Source organism: Bos mutus, chromosome 14, assembly GCF_027580195.1.
Source record: "Bos mutus isolate GX-2022 chromosome 14, NWIPB_WYAK_1.1, whole genome shotgun sequence".
NCBI lineage: Eukaryota > Metazoa > Chordata > Mammalia > Artiodactyla > Bovidae > Bos > Bos mutus.
Genome location: NC_091630.1, coordinates 66,704,560 through 66,721,544, shown reverse-complemented (window position 1 = coordinate 66,721,544; position 16,985 = coordinate 66,704,560). Strand labels below are relative to the sequence as shown.

The following is a 16,985-nucleotide window of genomic DNA, read 5'->3' as shown; positions in this document are numbered from 1 at the left end:
GGCTTCAAAACCTCCCTGCCCTCCCCCCGTCCCCCGGCACCCCCAGAGAAATTCAAGAAGGAGATTCCAGAAGGCGAGTCTCGTTTCCCTTTGCCCGTGACTTTGGACTTGGTGGAACCCACGTGCTCGGCAGGAGTCTTGTTTTCCTTGACTTTGGTCTGTCTGGAAAGCTGTGAAACCTGTGTTCTCTGGTGAGCTCCACAGTGGGGTCTGTGTTGAGACTTCCTCGTAGTTTTGAGGATGCGTCCCTGGGGGTTCCTTAAACATGAATAGAGCCCCGCCAGACACAATGTCAAGAGACAGCTTTCTGGGATTTCTTGGTGGGTAGCGCGGATTAGAAAATTAAGGACCACACTGGACTTGCTTTCTAAAAGGCCTCTCAGTGCATATGGTGTCTTGATTGGCAAATTTCTTCTGAAATTTGAGTCTGCTCCCCTTCACCCAGCCTTGTTGTCTAGAACAACCCAGGGCTTTTTTCTCTCAGTAACCTTTTCATTTTCCAAGTCCCTTCTTCATTCCTTCCAAGCTTTTGAATTTTTGTAGTAAAATGATTTTCAACTTTTTTTTTCCTTGAAAGAAACTTAAAAAAAAAAAAAATCTGGAACAACCCAACATCACCTTGCCTTTTAAATTTTAATAACGTTTACACACTTACATTTCTCAACAAGGAGATTTTTGTCTTCTGTTCTTAGAAGTTTTTTTTTTTTTAGAATCCATTAAATTATATATTGCCTAAAACAGGTGGGCCTGATACTCTTTGATAGACTGTCAAATATCTAGACTGTCAAATATCATTAAGTCAGGAGAGAGTGGCTGTTGGCAGCCTTCTTCTGGCAGAGTGGGTGTTCGTAGGCGGAGAGCTGGGTGCTGTACCCCCTAATTGCAGCGGGGACCCTCCTTCTGTTGCTAATTTGGTAAAGACTGAAATGAGGCTCCAGGTGGGGGCAGGTAGTCATTTTAAAGTGGCTCTAGCACTTGTTTTCAGGCACACGCATCTGGGGTTTGAGTACTCATCCACCTTGTACTAGGAGCCGCAGAGACACTGGCAGACGCTGTGCGTCCTGCTGTCTCTCTCCATGTCTGCTTTAACTGTGGGGAACTCAGGATGCACAGTTGGCTCTGTTCTTAGCATTGAGAATGAGGGATTCCAGCCTGGGTGGACCGTCTGACCTCAGGAGTGTTTTTTGGCCGCACTGCATAGCTTGTGGGATCTTAGTTCCCAGACCAGGAATTGAACCCCCACCCCACCTTGCAGTGGAGGCACAGAGTCTTCACCACTGGACCCCCAGGGAAGTCCCAACCTGGAGAGTTGTAAACATCTCTCCCAGCATCCCGAAGGAGATTCTTGGGAGCCTGCAGACGCTCGGATCAAACCTGTCAAAGGTTATTGAGCCCTTACAGAGTGCCTGGCACTGCTCTGGGTACTTGGGATGACTGACCTCATCTCCTCCTTGAACCAATCCGGGGCAGTGGTGACTGACGCTTGCTGGAGTCAGACCACCTGCCCGCTGTCACGTGGCAGAGGGGGAGAGCTAAGATTCTGGCCAGCAGGTTGGCCCCGGTGTTTGTGTTCCTTATTTCTTTCCTACATTCTTTCAGTGTTCCGTGATGTCAGTGTTCAATAATGCTGATGGAATTATACCTTTTTATTGTTGACCATTATAAAGAGCTGGCCTGAGAGATCAAGTGACGTCCCCCGCCCCCGACATAGTTCACTGGCAGGGCCATGGCTAGAACTCAGGATTTGGTGCTCCCGCCATTCTGGTGTATTCTCCCTGAATGTGTCTCACCTTTTTCTTAAATACTGTGGATCATCTTGGTGACCTTCTGCAGGGGTTCTGTGGATAGGAGTGGTTGGTGCTGGAGAGAGGGGGCCTGGTTCTCATGTCCTGTGTGCAGATGGGAGATGCTAGTTCCTTTGACTGGAAGTTGATGCTCAGTGTCTGTGAATATCCTCAGGCTTTTCGTAAAGCTTCTCATGTTGTCTTGTCGACCAGAAAGAGAAGGACTGGCTAGATGAGGCTGTAATTGGTTGGTAACGCTCTCGTGTTCTGAGGGATGCTGAAGTCCATCTGAACAGAGATCTCTAGTGCCCAGCCAGAGGACTCTGATCTTGGTCCATACCTCTATTACCTGGATGTAGATATTTTAATAGAAGGCATGTTCATATTTGGTTTTGATAACAAAATGGTAAATGCTATAGGTGGGATTCCCGATAATGTCTTAATGGACCTGGAAAGGTAGCCTGAGCCCTTAGAGGTTTCATTCAAAAACAAAGTTGCACTCTTGGGTTAAAGAGACTTGCTGGGGCACAGAGATGGGATGGAGGCTAAGTGGTTTAGCAGATGATGACCAGACCTGTGCATGAGTGTTGGTGTCAGTAGCTCAGATGTAGCTGTCAAAGGACTTCTGCCAGGAGCCAGTCAGGCAGACTCCCTGGCCTGGTGCAGCTCAGTGTCCCATGGGAGCACATTGCCGCTTGGAGGAATAAATCCAGAGTGTGCAATTGGGCCGAGCAGGTCCCCAGTGCACAGACGCAGAATTGATGGATGTGATCTAGCAGCCTGGGTGAAACAGATTTTAGGGGCTGTATGGATTGTAAATTCAAGGTGCTGTTACTGCCAGAACCGCTAATTTGATCTTAAATTTTTTTAAGTGTAGTGGTGACTACATTGTTTTCATAAAAATGATGTATGACCCTTATTTTAAAAAAAAACCAACAACAACAGGAAGCTATAGCAATGGAGGAAAGTACAAACAGGAACACAACACATTGGTCCAAATCTCAGCTCCCAGGAATATTCCATTTTAATGTTGGGTAGATGGTTTTCCTGACATCTTGCACATTTTCAGGCAGACTTGATAGCTCAAGAAATATATTGTTGTTCAGCCACTCATGTCCAATTCTTTGTGACACCATGGACTGCAGCACGCCAGGCTTCCCTGTCCATCAACAACTCCCGGAGCTTGCTCAAACTCATGTCCATCGAGTCGGTGATGCCATCTGACCATCTCATCCTCTGTCACCCCCTTCTCCTCCTGCCTTCTATCTTTCCTAGCATCATGGTCTTTTCCAGTGAGTCGGCTCTTTGCATCAGGTGGCCAAAGTATTGGAGCTTCAGCATCTGGCCTTCCAATGAATATTCATGGTTGATTTCCTTTAGAATTGACTGGTTTGATCCTCTTGCTGTCCAGAAGACTCAAAATATATAAATGAACACACTTTTAGAACAGATGTTCTGTGCAAGATATTTTCAAAATAATAATTATTTAAAAAACTGACATTGAAATGAAGTAATACTGAAGAAATTGCTGAGCTTCAGATAACTGTTTCTTCACCAGAAGAAACTCATTTCCCAGACATTCCTCTGAAGCAGTGGTTCTTCACCAAGGGTGATTTTGCCCTGTAGGAACAATGTCTGGGCATTTTGTCACATCCAGTGACATCCGTGAGTGTTACTGACGTCTAGTGAATGGAGGTTGGAGCAGCTGCTGAACACCCTGTAATGCACAAGACAGGCCCCCACCTCCATCTTGACAAAAAAAAAATTATCTAGCTCAAAATGTCAGTGGTGGCAAGGTTCAGAAAGTATGCTCTTAAAGAGTAAGGGGATGTATGGAGAGAGTTACATGGAAACATACATTACCTGTAAAGAGATAGCCAGTCGGAATTTGCTGTATGACTCAGGGAACTCAGACTGGGGCTCTGTGACAACCTAGAGGGGTGGGATGGAGTGGGAGGTGGAAGGGAGGTTCGAGAAGGAGGAGACATATGTATACGTGTGGCTGATTCTTGTTGATGTTTGGCAGAAAGCAGCAAAATTCTGTAAAATAATTATCCTTCAATTAAAAGATAAATTAAAAATTTTTTAAAAGACAACATTATAAATCAACTATATTTCAATAAAATAAATAATAACTGAAATAAAGAGTAAGGGGGGAAGAGATTATTAAAATTATTAGGGGAAAAATTAGAAAGCTGAAATCATTATGTTTTAACTCAGTTTCAGTTTTAGTCTATTTTGATGGGACTTACTTTTTCCTTTTTTTCCTGGGCATAGCTTTAATTGGAAGATTTTAGTGTATTTACAGAAGTCCACAGCTCCCACAGAAGGCCCCACTGTTCTGTGCTTCCTGCTGCCTGGGGATTGATGGGGCTTCTATAATAAAAAATGAGATGATTCACTGTATTACAGTTTCTCCATCCTCTCTCCTTAATGACAAAATCAAGAGGTGTCATATGTTATTTTTACCTTGTGAAGGTTCATAACATTTATATTCTATCCTACAACCATAATCTGCCAGGTGTTTAGAGTTAGTTCTATGTCTAAATGATTCGGTGCCAAACACCGCTTCTCTAACCACGGCTTCCTCTTCTCTGGGTTTATTTTGCATTGACTCTTAGTTGGTTACCTGATCTTGTTGTTCAGTTGTTAAGTCGTGTCTGACTCTTTGTGGCCCCATACACTGCAGCATGCCAGGCTTCCCTGTCCTTCACTGTCTCCTGGAGTTTGTTCAAATTCGTGTCCATTGAGTTCTATGTTTAAATGATCTGATGCCAGACACTGATTTTCTAACCATGGTTTCCTCTTGTCTGGGTTTATTTTGCATGGACTCTTAGTTGGTTACCTGATCTTAGTATACATTTCTTTTTTTTTTCTTAGTATACGTTTAATGTGCTGTGTCAGACCCCACTCTGGTTTGCCCCAGCCAGAACTGCACCTGCGGTTTAGGGTTTGTCTCAAGCACCTTAGAGGGCTTCCCTGGGGGCTCAGATGGTAAAGAATCCATCTGCATTGCGGGAGACCTGGGTTCGATCCCTGGGTTGGGAAGACTCCCTGGAGAAGGGAATGGCAACCCACTCCAGTATTCTTGCCGGGAGAATCCCATGGACAGAGGAACCTGGTGGGCTTCAGTCCATAGGGTCGCAAGGAGTCGGACACGACTGAGCAGCTAAGCACACACACATACCATACTTAGAAGAGTAGAGACACGTAATGGAATATCCCCAAGACACTGTGGGGATGTGAGACAGGGTCCCGTGTAGAAATGGAGTTGCAGTTGGGAGCTGAAAGAAGGAATGCTGTGAATGAATGTGCTGGTTGTCCTTCGTTCTTGGAAAAGATGGATATGGAAGCAGGATCAATTTAACTCTGTGGATTCCTAGGTTAGGAGTAAGACTGCGTGGATAGAAAGGAAAGCTTGGCTGATGTAGGTAGGTTGCCATGGAGGGTGACAAGTGTCCTGTTAGCTGCAATACGCTGGGGAACCACCTATAACCATGTAGTATGTAGATGCTGGCCTCAAGCCATCAGCTGAGCAGCTATATTTAGGTAACCTCCCAACCTTGAGATTCTGCTAGACTAATGCTGTGCTGTTTGCTTAGTTGCTCAGTCATGTCTAACTCTTTGCGACCCCATGGACTGTAACCCACCAGGCTTCTCTGTCCATGGGGCTTCTCCAGGCAAGAATACTGGAGTGGGTTGCCATGCCCTCCTCCAGGGGATCTTCCCAACCCAGGGATCGAACCCAGGTCTCCCACATTGTAGGAGGATTCCTTACCATCTAATGCTTGCCAGTAGCCTCCTGTCCTGGAGAGGAGCTGCAAACACTCTGGTTCCCTCCTCCCTGCCTTCTGGGATAAGGAGGGGAACAGCCAGAGGCATCATCAGGTGGTTCAGGGTAGAGTCCTACATGTTCCACATATCTAGAATTTGGACCCACCTATCATTGGAGTTGGGTGTGCTACCAATGTCTTCATCAGATATCTGTCACAGCTGGACTTACTGATCAATGGCTTTGTTTTGTTGTAGGGGAGTTATCCGGTTTGGGAAGATTTCATTAACAAAGCCGGAAAGCTGCAGTCCCAGCTTCGGTAAGTAGAAGCACGTCATCTCCAAGAAAACGGCAGCGGCCTTAGACAAAGGATGCAAGAACAGGGACCCAAGAGTTGAACTAGGGTTACTTTTGGAAGTCTTACAGGTGGAGAAGCATGCCACTTACTAGCCATGTGTCCTGACCACTGATTCTTGTATGTAAAATCAACTCATATCTGCTTTGCCTCCTTCCACTGGAATTTTGAGGGTCAAATGAAGTCAGTTATATGTAAGGTAGCCATGGATGATATATAGAGTGTTCCCTACATGCCAGGTATATGGTAACAGTTAAATCTCAGGACCCCAAAAGGTAAGTATAGTTGTTATCCCATTTTGCTGATGAGAAAACTGAGGCACAGATAAGGAGAATAACTTACCCAAATTCACGCAGCTAGTAAATGAGAGAGCAGGGAATTGAACTGAGGCAGTCTGGCTCCACAGTTCTTTCTGCTTCCTGCCTATCCTTACAGAGTTTAAAGCTTAGTTTGTATAATTCCGTTTCCATGAATTGTCTATGTAATGCAAATCTATAGAGACAGATGGAGACTAGTGGTTTCCTGGGGCTAGGAGTGGGAAAGGAGGTTGACTGCAAATGGCCATGAGGGACCTTGTTGGGGTGATGGAAATATTCTAAAACTGGATTGCGGTGGTATTTGCATAACTCTGAATTTACTGAAAAATTGTTAACTTACACACCTAAAATGTGTGAACTTTATGGTATACAAATTATGTCTCAATAAAGCTGTTTTAAAACAATGAGATCTAATGCTGATCTGCTCTAAGGGGCTATTATTATTGCCTCATCATGTGCTTGTTAATACATAATTTGACATACAGTAGAAAATATGGCAACATCTTCTTGTTAAAGCCATATGCTTTTAAAATCAGTGGGGAGAGGGTTGTGATTGCACTTAGTGGGTGCTTCAAGAGAGCTGGGACATTTGAAAAAGAGGTTGTTTTCATGACTCTGGTCATGGCTGTGGGGGTGACATGGATTGATTAAGGTGTACGGGGATGGTTTTCCAGAGAACGAAGCAGGTAGGTGTTTTCTAGGATAAGAAACCATATGGATGACAGACAGAGGTGGGAGGAGTAACATGATGTTCTTAGGACTTTGCCTGTTGACCCCAGGGGTTCCTGCCCAGAACTTTGGCCACAGAACTGGGCATTCCCTGGCTCCCCTGTAGATTAGGAGAGAACTTGAGAGATGTGGAAATTTCCCAGTCCATTATTCAGCTTCGTGGGGCCTGGGATTTCCAGAGTCATGAGTGGGCATTCAGGTGGACCATGGGCTTCAGAATATGGCCCTTTTGCTGCTTGTTGAGTCCTTTTGCCATTTCTTTGCTTGAGAACCTATGATTACTTTGTCCTGGATCAGATCCAACCTACTCTTCTCAGAATGTAAGGCCCTCTCCCCCAACTCTGCCCCCATCATGGTTCATTTCAAATAGGTTAGTCTCCATCCTGTAGGAGGTCGCCTCCTGTTGTAAAACATGTAAGTACAACCCCTCCCTGCTACGCTTCTTCTTATCTGGCCTCATTTAATTGTCTGGCAGGTTTTCAGGGTTGACCAGGGAAAAGATGCTCTTCTCCTTTTACCAATGAAGCAGCAAAAACTTAAAATAATTAACTGATGGGCTGTCTTAAACATACAGAATAAGACTTAAAGCAATCTTATCCCTACTGGTACAAAGTACATTATAATATATTGGGGTTGGTCAAAAAGTTCATTCAGGATTTTCTGTTACAGCTTATGGAAAAACCCAAATGAACATTTTGGCCAGCCCTATATAGATATAATATGCATATTATATATATAAAGTGTTAGTTGCTCAGTCATGTCCCGCTCTTTGTGACCCCATGGACTGTAGTCTGCCAGGCTCCTCTGTCTATGGGGTTTTTCCAGGCAAGAAAACTGGAGTGGGTTACCATTCCCTTCTCCAGGGGATCTTCCTGACCCAGGGATCGAACCCAGGTCTCCCGCATTGCAGGCAGATTCTTTACCTTCTGAGCCACCAGGGAAGCCATACACATACACGTGTGTGTGTGTGTGTGTGTATATATATGTTAAACAATAAGTCCTATGAGGCAGAGACCATTTATTTTGTCAAGCTATATATGTACATAACATATATGTACACACGTGTGCGTGTGTGTGTACATATATGTTAAACAATAGGCTCCATGAGGCAGAGACCATTACTTTATTTTGTCAAGCTACTAGTACCTGGTTGAGAGCACCGTGGGAAGCTCAAGCCTGTGGTTTAATTTTCTGTGTTAAGAGAGTGGGTAAGGATAAGACCAGAGAAGAGGCAGACTCTTGGAGCGTGTAAACTGAATCACTCCTTTCTCCTGCTAATGGATGCATGTTTGCTCTGCACCATCAGAGAGGGCTAAGATGTCCTGTGACAAAAGCAGTCCGTGAAATATGGCTCATCGGAAGGCGGTGTTTAAAAGCTCTTAATTCCTCACACTTGACCACAGTCTTTGTTTTCACGGGAGCCCTGGTGACCATGTAATACTTGAGGCACCTCTATAGCTGGCTCGTTTGGAAGATCGGCCTTGACTTGAGTGAGAGTAAATACAGCTGTTGGGTCAGATATTAATTATAAATTTGAATGAGTTGTTTATAAATCTCAGAGCGTAAAGCTAACTTTTCCATGGTTTGCAGTTGGTGCCAACTCTTCAAGAAATATGCTTTGAAGTGGGTTTTTGTTTTTGTTTAGTGTGTATGTCTGTGTGTGTGTTTTGACCAGAATGTTTTCCTGCTCTACTGGAAAATATCAGGCCTCATTTTGAAGCTTGGCTCTAAGGGACTGTTGCCCAGGTTTTCCTGGGGACCACTTCTAGCACCTTCCAAGAGCCTTTTGTTTCGCAGCTGCCTTGCTTAGGCTCAAAGGTCATTTATTTCTTTTTTTTTTTTTCCTCCTCCATTTTGAACTTTGTATTTAAATCCTTCTTCTCATCTTCTTCCCTTTTTAGTCCTTTTTCTTTTTCTCATCTTCTTCCTTCCCAACTTTGAATTATTAGGGATGCTCTATAAGGACTGTATTCATATGGGAACTACTTGGACATTAACATCAGGCTGTAAACTCTGTTGTACGTGTTCTTGTGAGTGAGCCTGGGGCTGGCTTGCTTGTCCTGGTTGTTCACAGCCCTGGGATGCAGTGGTGATTACTTTGTTGAATGACATCTTGGACCATGATTCTAGGAACCAGTAGATCACAAAGTGCTCAAGGCATCTCCCAGTGCTCAAGAGAATGGGAAGAATTCAAGAGAACTCTAGGAAAGTAAATGAGATAGTAACCCCTCCTTGGTCTCAGCTTTTAGGAATTCAGGAGATGCTGTTGAGATAGCATTCTAATGTTGAAAAAATAGTATGTTGGTTTCACTATAGTCATGATTTACGGGGGAAAGTCACATAGCTGGGATGAACATGGGATTGTAAGTCATGCTGGGCTACTAGTCTCAGCTGTGGTAGGAACTGGTGATCTCAGTTTTCCCATCTCTAAGATGAATTGTTTAACGTAGATCTCTTCAGGATCCCTTCTACCAATTCATGTAGCTATATTGTTTTCCTGCTCTAAAGTATCTTTCAGCCATACCACTTATATATATATTTTTTAAATGCTTTTCCTTTTAGGTAGAAACACCTGTCTTTTCCTTCTTTGTGAAGTTTTACTTGTTAATAATTTTATACCATCAGGTGAAATGGAGTAGGAAGAATAGTTAGCATTTGTTGATTAGTACTGCATGAGCCATACCTTATTGGGGTACAGTGCAGTAGGAGAAAGTCTTTAAAAAGTAGGTCCACACACAGTGGGGGATGGAGAGGGTGGGATGAATTGAGAGAGTAGCTTTGAAACATATACATTACCGTATGCAAAACAGGTAGCTAATGGGAAGTTGCTATATAACACAGGGAACCCAACCTGGTGCCCTGTGACAGCCTAGAGGGGTGGGATGGGGTAGGGGGCGGGAGGGAAGTTCAAGAGGGAGGGGAAACACACACACACACACATACCTATGACTGATTCATGTTGTTGTATGGCAGAGACCAGCACAACATTGTAAAGAAATTATACTCCAATTAAAAAAAAAGAGTCCACTAAGCCAATGGTTGTCTGTATCCAGTCAGGGTTTCCCTCTTGGAGGGTGATTTCTGTCCCTGGCAGGGATTCCAGCCCTTTTGCTGTCACGCATGTGCTGGTGTGAGACAGTCCTCATGCTTTTGTTATCTGTTTGCATTTTAGAACAAACAGTCGTAGCAGCAGCTGCCTTCTTGGACGCCTTCCAGAAAGTGGCTGACATGGCCACCAACACACGTGGTAAGCAGATGGAGGGATGGCTTTCCGCATGTGGGCTCTTACCCTTGGCGGCTTCACACGAAGATAGAGCTCAAGTTATCAGAGCTTGGCTGACTCATACTTAAAAATATATATATTTTTAACTCTGGGGGATTCTGCATAGTAGATGCTGCAAATTGTTCTCCAGATAATAAAGCGCATGAGAAGAAGGAAAAATAAACCAAAGGAACCAGTGTTTGTGCCTGAGATGGCTTGATGTGCTTGTCATCACTTTTAACGACGTGCTGGTTGCAGAGTCCTGAGCTGTGTGTTGGTTGCAATTTGCTTTTCCCTCCTCATACGTGTCGTCTTAAGATTTTCCTCATTCCCTTGTGGAATGAGAAGCAGTGAGGATGATGGGTTAGACCATTTTTTCCTGGGTTCCCATAAAATGAGGAAACCATTATAAGTAGCTTCCTACCGTGTTGTATGTGTGTCCCACGTTTGACTTCAAAGCCCTCAAGGTATAGACTGACTGGTGCGTGTCTGAACTTTCCCAAAACATAGCACTTCACACACAGTAGATGTTTAAAGTGTGTTTATTAAATCAGTGAACAGAGGGAATTCTTTTGAAAATTTGTATTGGTTTCAGTGACTATTGAATCATGGAAAAGAATATTTATAACCTGTGAAAGGTCTGTAGAGAAGCAAGTAAATCTTTCTCTACCCAGCACCATCGTTAGAAGTATGACATTGCCCATAATCTAGAGGCCCCCGTTCAAAGAGGGGTGCTTCCCATTTCATTCCGAGACAGAGAATCTCTTCTGCTGCTTTTTTTTTTTTTTGCCTTCTTTCTGGGTCTCCTTGTACACTAACAGCTACAGGTCTGTTCTTGTTATCATCGTGGTAACATTGGAAAATATAGGTGTCGGGGGCCAGTGTTGGGTGGATTTGCTCCCAACAGTTAACCTATGAAGCCCACAATGAGTATGTACCTCTAGCGGACTTCAGTACATCCTTATTTATCATAGGTGCTTAATTAAATATTGAGATAAATTTGCAATGAGGACTCTTCTCATTCAAGATGCTTGAAAACTACTGATATTTCAGGCACTATCTTGGGACCACAACAATCAGCATGTTCTGCATCCTGGAGGGGCTTGGAATGCTACCTGCAAATCAAGAATCTCAGTGTAGAAATAACATGTTTGGTGTGGTAATAGTGGTAGGACAGAGTGCTCAGGGAATATGGAAAAGTGAGCAATTAGCTCAGCTCAGGGAGTCGAAGTTCTCCCAGGAGAGGTAATGTTTCTCCTCATTTCCAAGATGCCAGTGGAGTTTTCAAAGGTTCCCTGGGAGAATGTGTTGGAGACCCAGAGGGTTGGTTTGTCAGCTTGACCAGGGTCTTAACCAGTATCTTTTTAAGAACCTTAAAAAAACTTTCTACATACCAATGTGTGTTTGTTATGAAATCTTTAGAATATACAAGTATAAAGAGGAATGTGATATTCAGGCCAGTGTTCACTGCTGTTAGTGCTATTGGGTCTGTTTTATCATATTTTCTTTGCAGCAGCATTTGGGACTGGACTCACCAGTCATGAGGATGTCTTTCTACAATGACCATCACAGTGTGTCTTTCTTAAAGAGTTGCTCTATTATTTTATAAGAACCTAAGTATCTGGCGCTGCATTTTTGAGGCTCTGTGATTCATAAGTTTAAGTTTTAGTGTTTAATTACTCAGTGGAACCTAGAGGATGGAATAAAAGGTATTCTCTGATTGTCCATAATTTCCTGCAACAGGAACCTGGGTTTTTGCAGAAGTTGCTGCTGAGAAGGGTTCTTGGTGGGAAACTGAAGGGCCTGCAAATTCTCATGGTTGAAGGGAGGAAAAACCATTGTTTGTGGGAAAAGAAACCGGACTAACCTCTCTGTGGTGCTGGTGGAGGTAAAGGAGTTTGGAAGCGATGTCTTTGACAGGAGACGAATAATGTTGCAGTGAACAAGATCCCTACTTGGATCTATTTCTAAACCATCTGATTTCAGGTCATTTTTTAGCGATACCACAGTACTTGACATCTCGAGATGTCTAGAATCTATATGTATTTGAAAGAAGTAACTTTCTATTAAATGCAGGAGTGTGAGAACTCACATGACCGAAAAAATGTATGGTTGACACAAAGAAAGGTATATTTTATGGCAATAAGAGAGAAACTTGAAGGCACATCTGATGTTCAATTAAATGTCAAATTAGTTTTATTAAGTTAATTTTTTACTTAACAATTGCTTAACAAGTGCAAAATGCAGAACATGCGCCTTAGTTTAAAAAAGTTATGTAACAAAGTATATAAAGTCTACCCTCCGAGTACCCTCTGCAGAGATGGGGTTTAGTGACATTTATAGACTTTTTTTGCATTCTTAAACATATATAGCAGGAAAAATTAATCATAGAACAACATGTAAATTGATATATAGAATAAAATATATTTTAAGATCTTTTTCAAAAGGTGGCCCATGAGAAACATTGTTCCCATGCTTTTAGTTCCCAGTATATTATAATTATCTTTCTATGTCAGTGCCTAGAGAATCTACCTCATTCTTTTTAGCCACCAAATGGAATTTCTTGTGTGGGTATAGCACAGTTTAATCATTCTTTTTTTCGGGGATATTTAGATTATCTCCACTTATTCACTGTTACACACTACACTGCAGTTAATACCCATGTGTACATGCTTCTAGAGATCTATGGGTAATCTCTTTTTAACGGTTGTATGCATCTCCAGGGAAATGAAGAATCTGTTAAAAAATGCGTCAAGCTGTTTTGGTCAGCAGCGAATATATTTTGGCTCACAGTCATTACAGGCTGCAGCTCTAATACAGTTTGCAGTTTGATATCTACACACTCTGGAAAGTCCAGTCTCTTGCTTAGTTCGTTTATTTTTGGATGCGCTGGGTCTTTGTTGCTGCATGCAGGCTATCTCTAGTTGTGGTGCTCAGGATTCTCATTCCAGTGGCTTCTCTTGTTACAGAACGTGGGCTCTAGGGGGCACAGACTCAGTAGGGGTTTCATTGCCCTGTGGTATGTGGGATCGTCCCAGACCAGGGATCGAACCCATGTCCCCTACATTGGCAGGCAGATTCTTAACCACTCGACTGCCAGAGAAGCCTGCTTAGTGCCTATTGATGTAATGTTTTTCGAGCCCTTGTTTTAAGTAAGAGAAGGGAGTAACAGTTATTCTTATGTGTGTCTCTTTTGGACAGGCATCCAGAATCTCAAACTAGCGGGTCTCTGGTTTCCAAAATATTAGCATTCCATATTGTTTCCCAGAGGAAATGTCTCTGAAAGGTTTTTTGTCCTTTTTAGCAAATATTTTGTACTGGCTGTGAAAATAACTTATTTAGAAAAATCTTTTAAACGCTAGTCATTATGACAGCAAAGTCAATCTAGTCCTGTAACTATTGTTAAGTAGTTATGAATGTGGAAATAAATTCGAGCTGTTTTGTTTATTTTTTTTTAAGAGTATAAGCTGCTACTGTAATGTGTATGTTTAGGTTAATAATTAAACTATAATGGAATTTAAGAGTTAACACCGTAATACATACAGTTCAGTATTTTGTTGATCTTTGCATTCTGGAATGAATATACAGCTTGTGCTCAGTATGAAAGTACACCTGTTTGCGTGTTACTGGCCACAAAGAATTAGTGTCTTGGCATTTGGTGTACAAAGAATGCCTGACTTTGTGAAGCAGGGTCTCCATTTTCCTCGTGGCCGTGATGGACGAGCACATGGGCTGTCATGGGAGTGGTTTGAACTGACTGGGGCACAGTTGTCTGAGTTACTTAAGAGAAAGCACAAAGGTGCGGGGAGGCTTCGCAGTCCTTGGTGGTCGGTCTGGGGAGCAGTGTTCCTCCACCCGTAAGCGTGCAGCCCGGTGCCCGCCAGGCCTTACCCCCCTTTCACTGCAAGGCAGGGGCACGTTGCGATGAGATGCTCCGTCTTAGTCAGCACTGGCCTTCGTGGCCGCTGCATCATTTGCTGGTGTCAGCAAGGGCCTTTGGAGAGCATACTGCTGTGTGACTCTCATTTCTGGCTGCCTCTGTCTGCTTCTGTAATCGCTTTATAGCTTTGAACAGCCATCTCTGGGATGTTGAGATGACGATGCACCAGACCCAGAGTGAGGAGTTTAAGATTCTAAGAAGGAAGGAAATGGATCCCGGCCGACTAGATGGTCTCTAATCACCTTTGTAGAATACGTAACACAGGCCAGGCTCTGTCCCACGTGCTTTACATGCAGTGAGTCTTTTTATTCTCAGAACAGCTCTCTGAGATCAGTGCTTGTGATCTTCATTCTAGATGATGAAGTCTGGGTGAAGAGAGCTTATCTAAACCAACCAAGGTCATATAGCTTGGAAGTGGGGAGACTGGAGCCTGGCCCAGAGTCCGGATTTTAACAACTAAATTATGATGCTTTATGTAAGAAGCTGCTGGGTTTAGTATAAACTTAAGTTTGCTTTTTTTTTTTTTTGGCTGCATGGCTTGTGGGAATCTTAGTTTCCTGACCAGGGCTCGAACCCACATCCTTGGCAGTGAAAGTGTGGAGTCCTAACCTGTGGATCATCAACAAAGTCCCTTAAGTTTGCTTTTAAATTTATTAATCCTGATTGCATTGAAAAGAAACCAATCTACGTAGCACCTTGAAGTGACGACTAGGTCAGAGGTTGGATGCTGTGTTTGTCTTCTGCTTGGCCAGCTCTGTAACCCTGAGTAATTTTGTTTCACTTCTTCAGGCTTTGATTTCCCCATTTGTAAAAGGGGTTTTCCCAGGATCTAGTAGAGCCTTAGATAGTTGCAAGTAATCTTTTTTTGGCTCTAATACTCTATAATTTAAAATCTCTCTTTGGCCCTATTAAATCTTAAAATACAAATTAAGTTGGACAGTCTAAATTTTCTTTTTCTGTATTATCTTTACAGTTTCTGATTTTTGCTTGGGAGACAAAGGAAGCAGGGGCAAGCGGAGGATAAAGAGTGAGCAGGTTAGGTGAGAAATATGTTTAGAAGAGACCCTCAGGGTGTGCGTGAGGAGGGCAGATGGAAGCTGGAGCTTTCAGGACACCCAGTGAGGTCCAGACAGTCGAGGTGGACTTTAATCAGTGAGCCCGGATTGCTGACGTTCTGTGAACTGATGAAGACAGTCTCCAGGACTCAAACTGAATAGAGCAGTGTTGTTCATAAAAATACGTGATGTTTTTTAGTATGTGCTTAGTCACTCAGTCGTCTCTCACTCTTTGTGACCCATGGGCTGTAGCCCGCCAGGCTCCTCTGTCCGTGGGATTTCCCAGGCAAGAATACTAGAGTGGGTTGCCATTCCCTTCTCCACGAGATCTTCCCAACCCAGGGATCAAACCGGTGCCTCCTGCCTTGCAGGCGGATTATTTACCATCTGAGTCACCAGGGAAGCCCTTACTTTAGAGTTTGATAAATGATATGCTTTCCTTACGTCACTGATGGATCTTAATTACTTGGGAAGCTTGTTTTAAACTACAGATTTTGAAGGATACGTGTACATGTCTGGCTCAGTTGTTTGGCTGTCCACCTGAAACTATCACAAAGTTGTTAATCAGCTGTACTCCAATGTAAAATAAAAAGTTTAAAAAAAAGTACAGATTTCAGAGTCCTGCCTTATACCTGTGGTTCTTGATGAATTGAGTGGAGCTTAGATTTTTTAAAGGCTTCCCAGAAGAATAAGGCCTCTCGCCATCTTGCTGTCACCCACCTGCCCAGTGACATCTCTGCCCACGGCCGGCAGTTCCACCCACAAAAAATGCCCTTGGCTCCCTGAATCCCTTTAAACTGTTGATCCCTTTCTTCTCGCACTTGTGCATTCCAGACCTAGGGTGCCCTTCCCAGCCCACCCCCTCTCCACCCCCTTTAGATGCTTGAGGATCTTTGGCTTATCTTCCTAGAGCCAGTTTAAGAGTCAGGTTACCTGTGAAACGCTTGCCCTCACCACCCCCTTCCTCCGTCCCCAGAGTAAATGGGGTCTCACTCCCTGCCTCCTTGTGTGGTCACCATCTTCCCTGCTAGACTCAGCCACCTCCAGGGCAGGGCCTGGGTCCTACTGCTCTCTGAGGAACTCAGGTACCCAAGTGCTAATAAGTATCTGGCATTTAGGAAGGTGCAGACCACATTGCACGCAGTCCTTGGTGGATCTGGGTGAGGAAGGCTGTCATCTCTGGAGGCAGGAGCCTGGTAACATGGGGTCTTTGGCCAGATTCCACTTGGGAGTTCAGAATTCAGATCTTGGGACCCCTCTCAGTGGTTGAGTCTCTGGATTATGTGACTTCATAATTCACTGTTGCCCAAGAGGGCCCAGCACATCTGTGATGGGGGTTACAGGAAGTGGGCGGGTGGATGGATGGCAGCTGTCTGCTCTTGGCTAGAGTTGGAAAAGAAGGGGAAATCTTCCTTTTTGGGAAGGAGGTGCCAGCAAGCTATTTCCAAGAGGCAGCCATACTTGGTTTCGTTTGCCCACAAGTTTTATTTTAACGAGGTTGTTTAACTGAGACTTCATTGACCCTTAACTTCTGGATTGACTTCAGTGTTTCAGACCTGAACTCTCTTTCATGTAATTAAGGCAGGATTTCTACCTAGGAAGCTGCTCAGCCACAAACTGAAAAAATAACAATAAAAAAGGTCATTGTGCTTGTGCCTGCTCAGTCTTGTCCAGCTCTTTGCAACCCCATGTACTGTACTCCACTAGGTTCCTCTATCCAGGGGATTTTCCAGGCAAGAATGCTGGAGTGAGTTGCCATTTCCTTCTCCAG

The 16,985-nt window shown here is 43.7% G+C and overlaps 1 protein-coding gene across 1 annotated transcript in view; it reads left to right on the top strand.

Moving 5' to 3' along the window:
* The first annotated feature begins 3,415 nt into the window (after positions 1–3,415).
* Positions 3,416–16,985, top strand: part of MTSS1 (MTSS I-BAR domain containing 1) — a 139,257-nt gene continuing 125,687 nt past the window's right edge. The window contains exons 1-2 of the mRNA XM_070382798.1: positions 3,416–3,449; positions 10,130–10,204. Of these exons, the coding sequence (XP_070238899.1) occupies positions 3,416–3,449; positions 10,130–10,204 (109 nt within the window). The remainder of the gene's footprint in view (positions 3,450–10,129; positions 10,205–16,985) is intronic.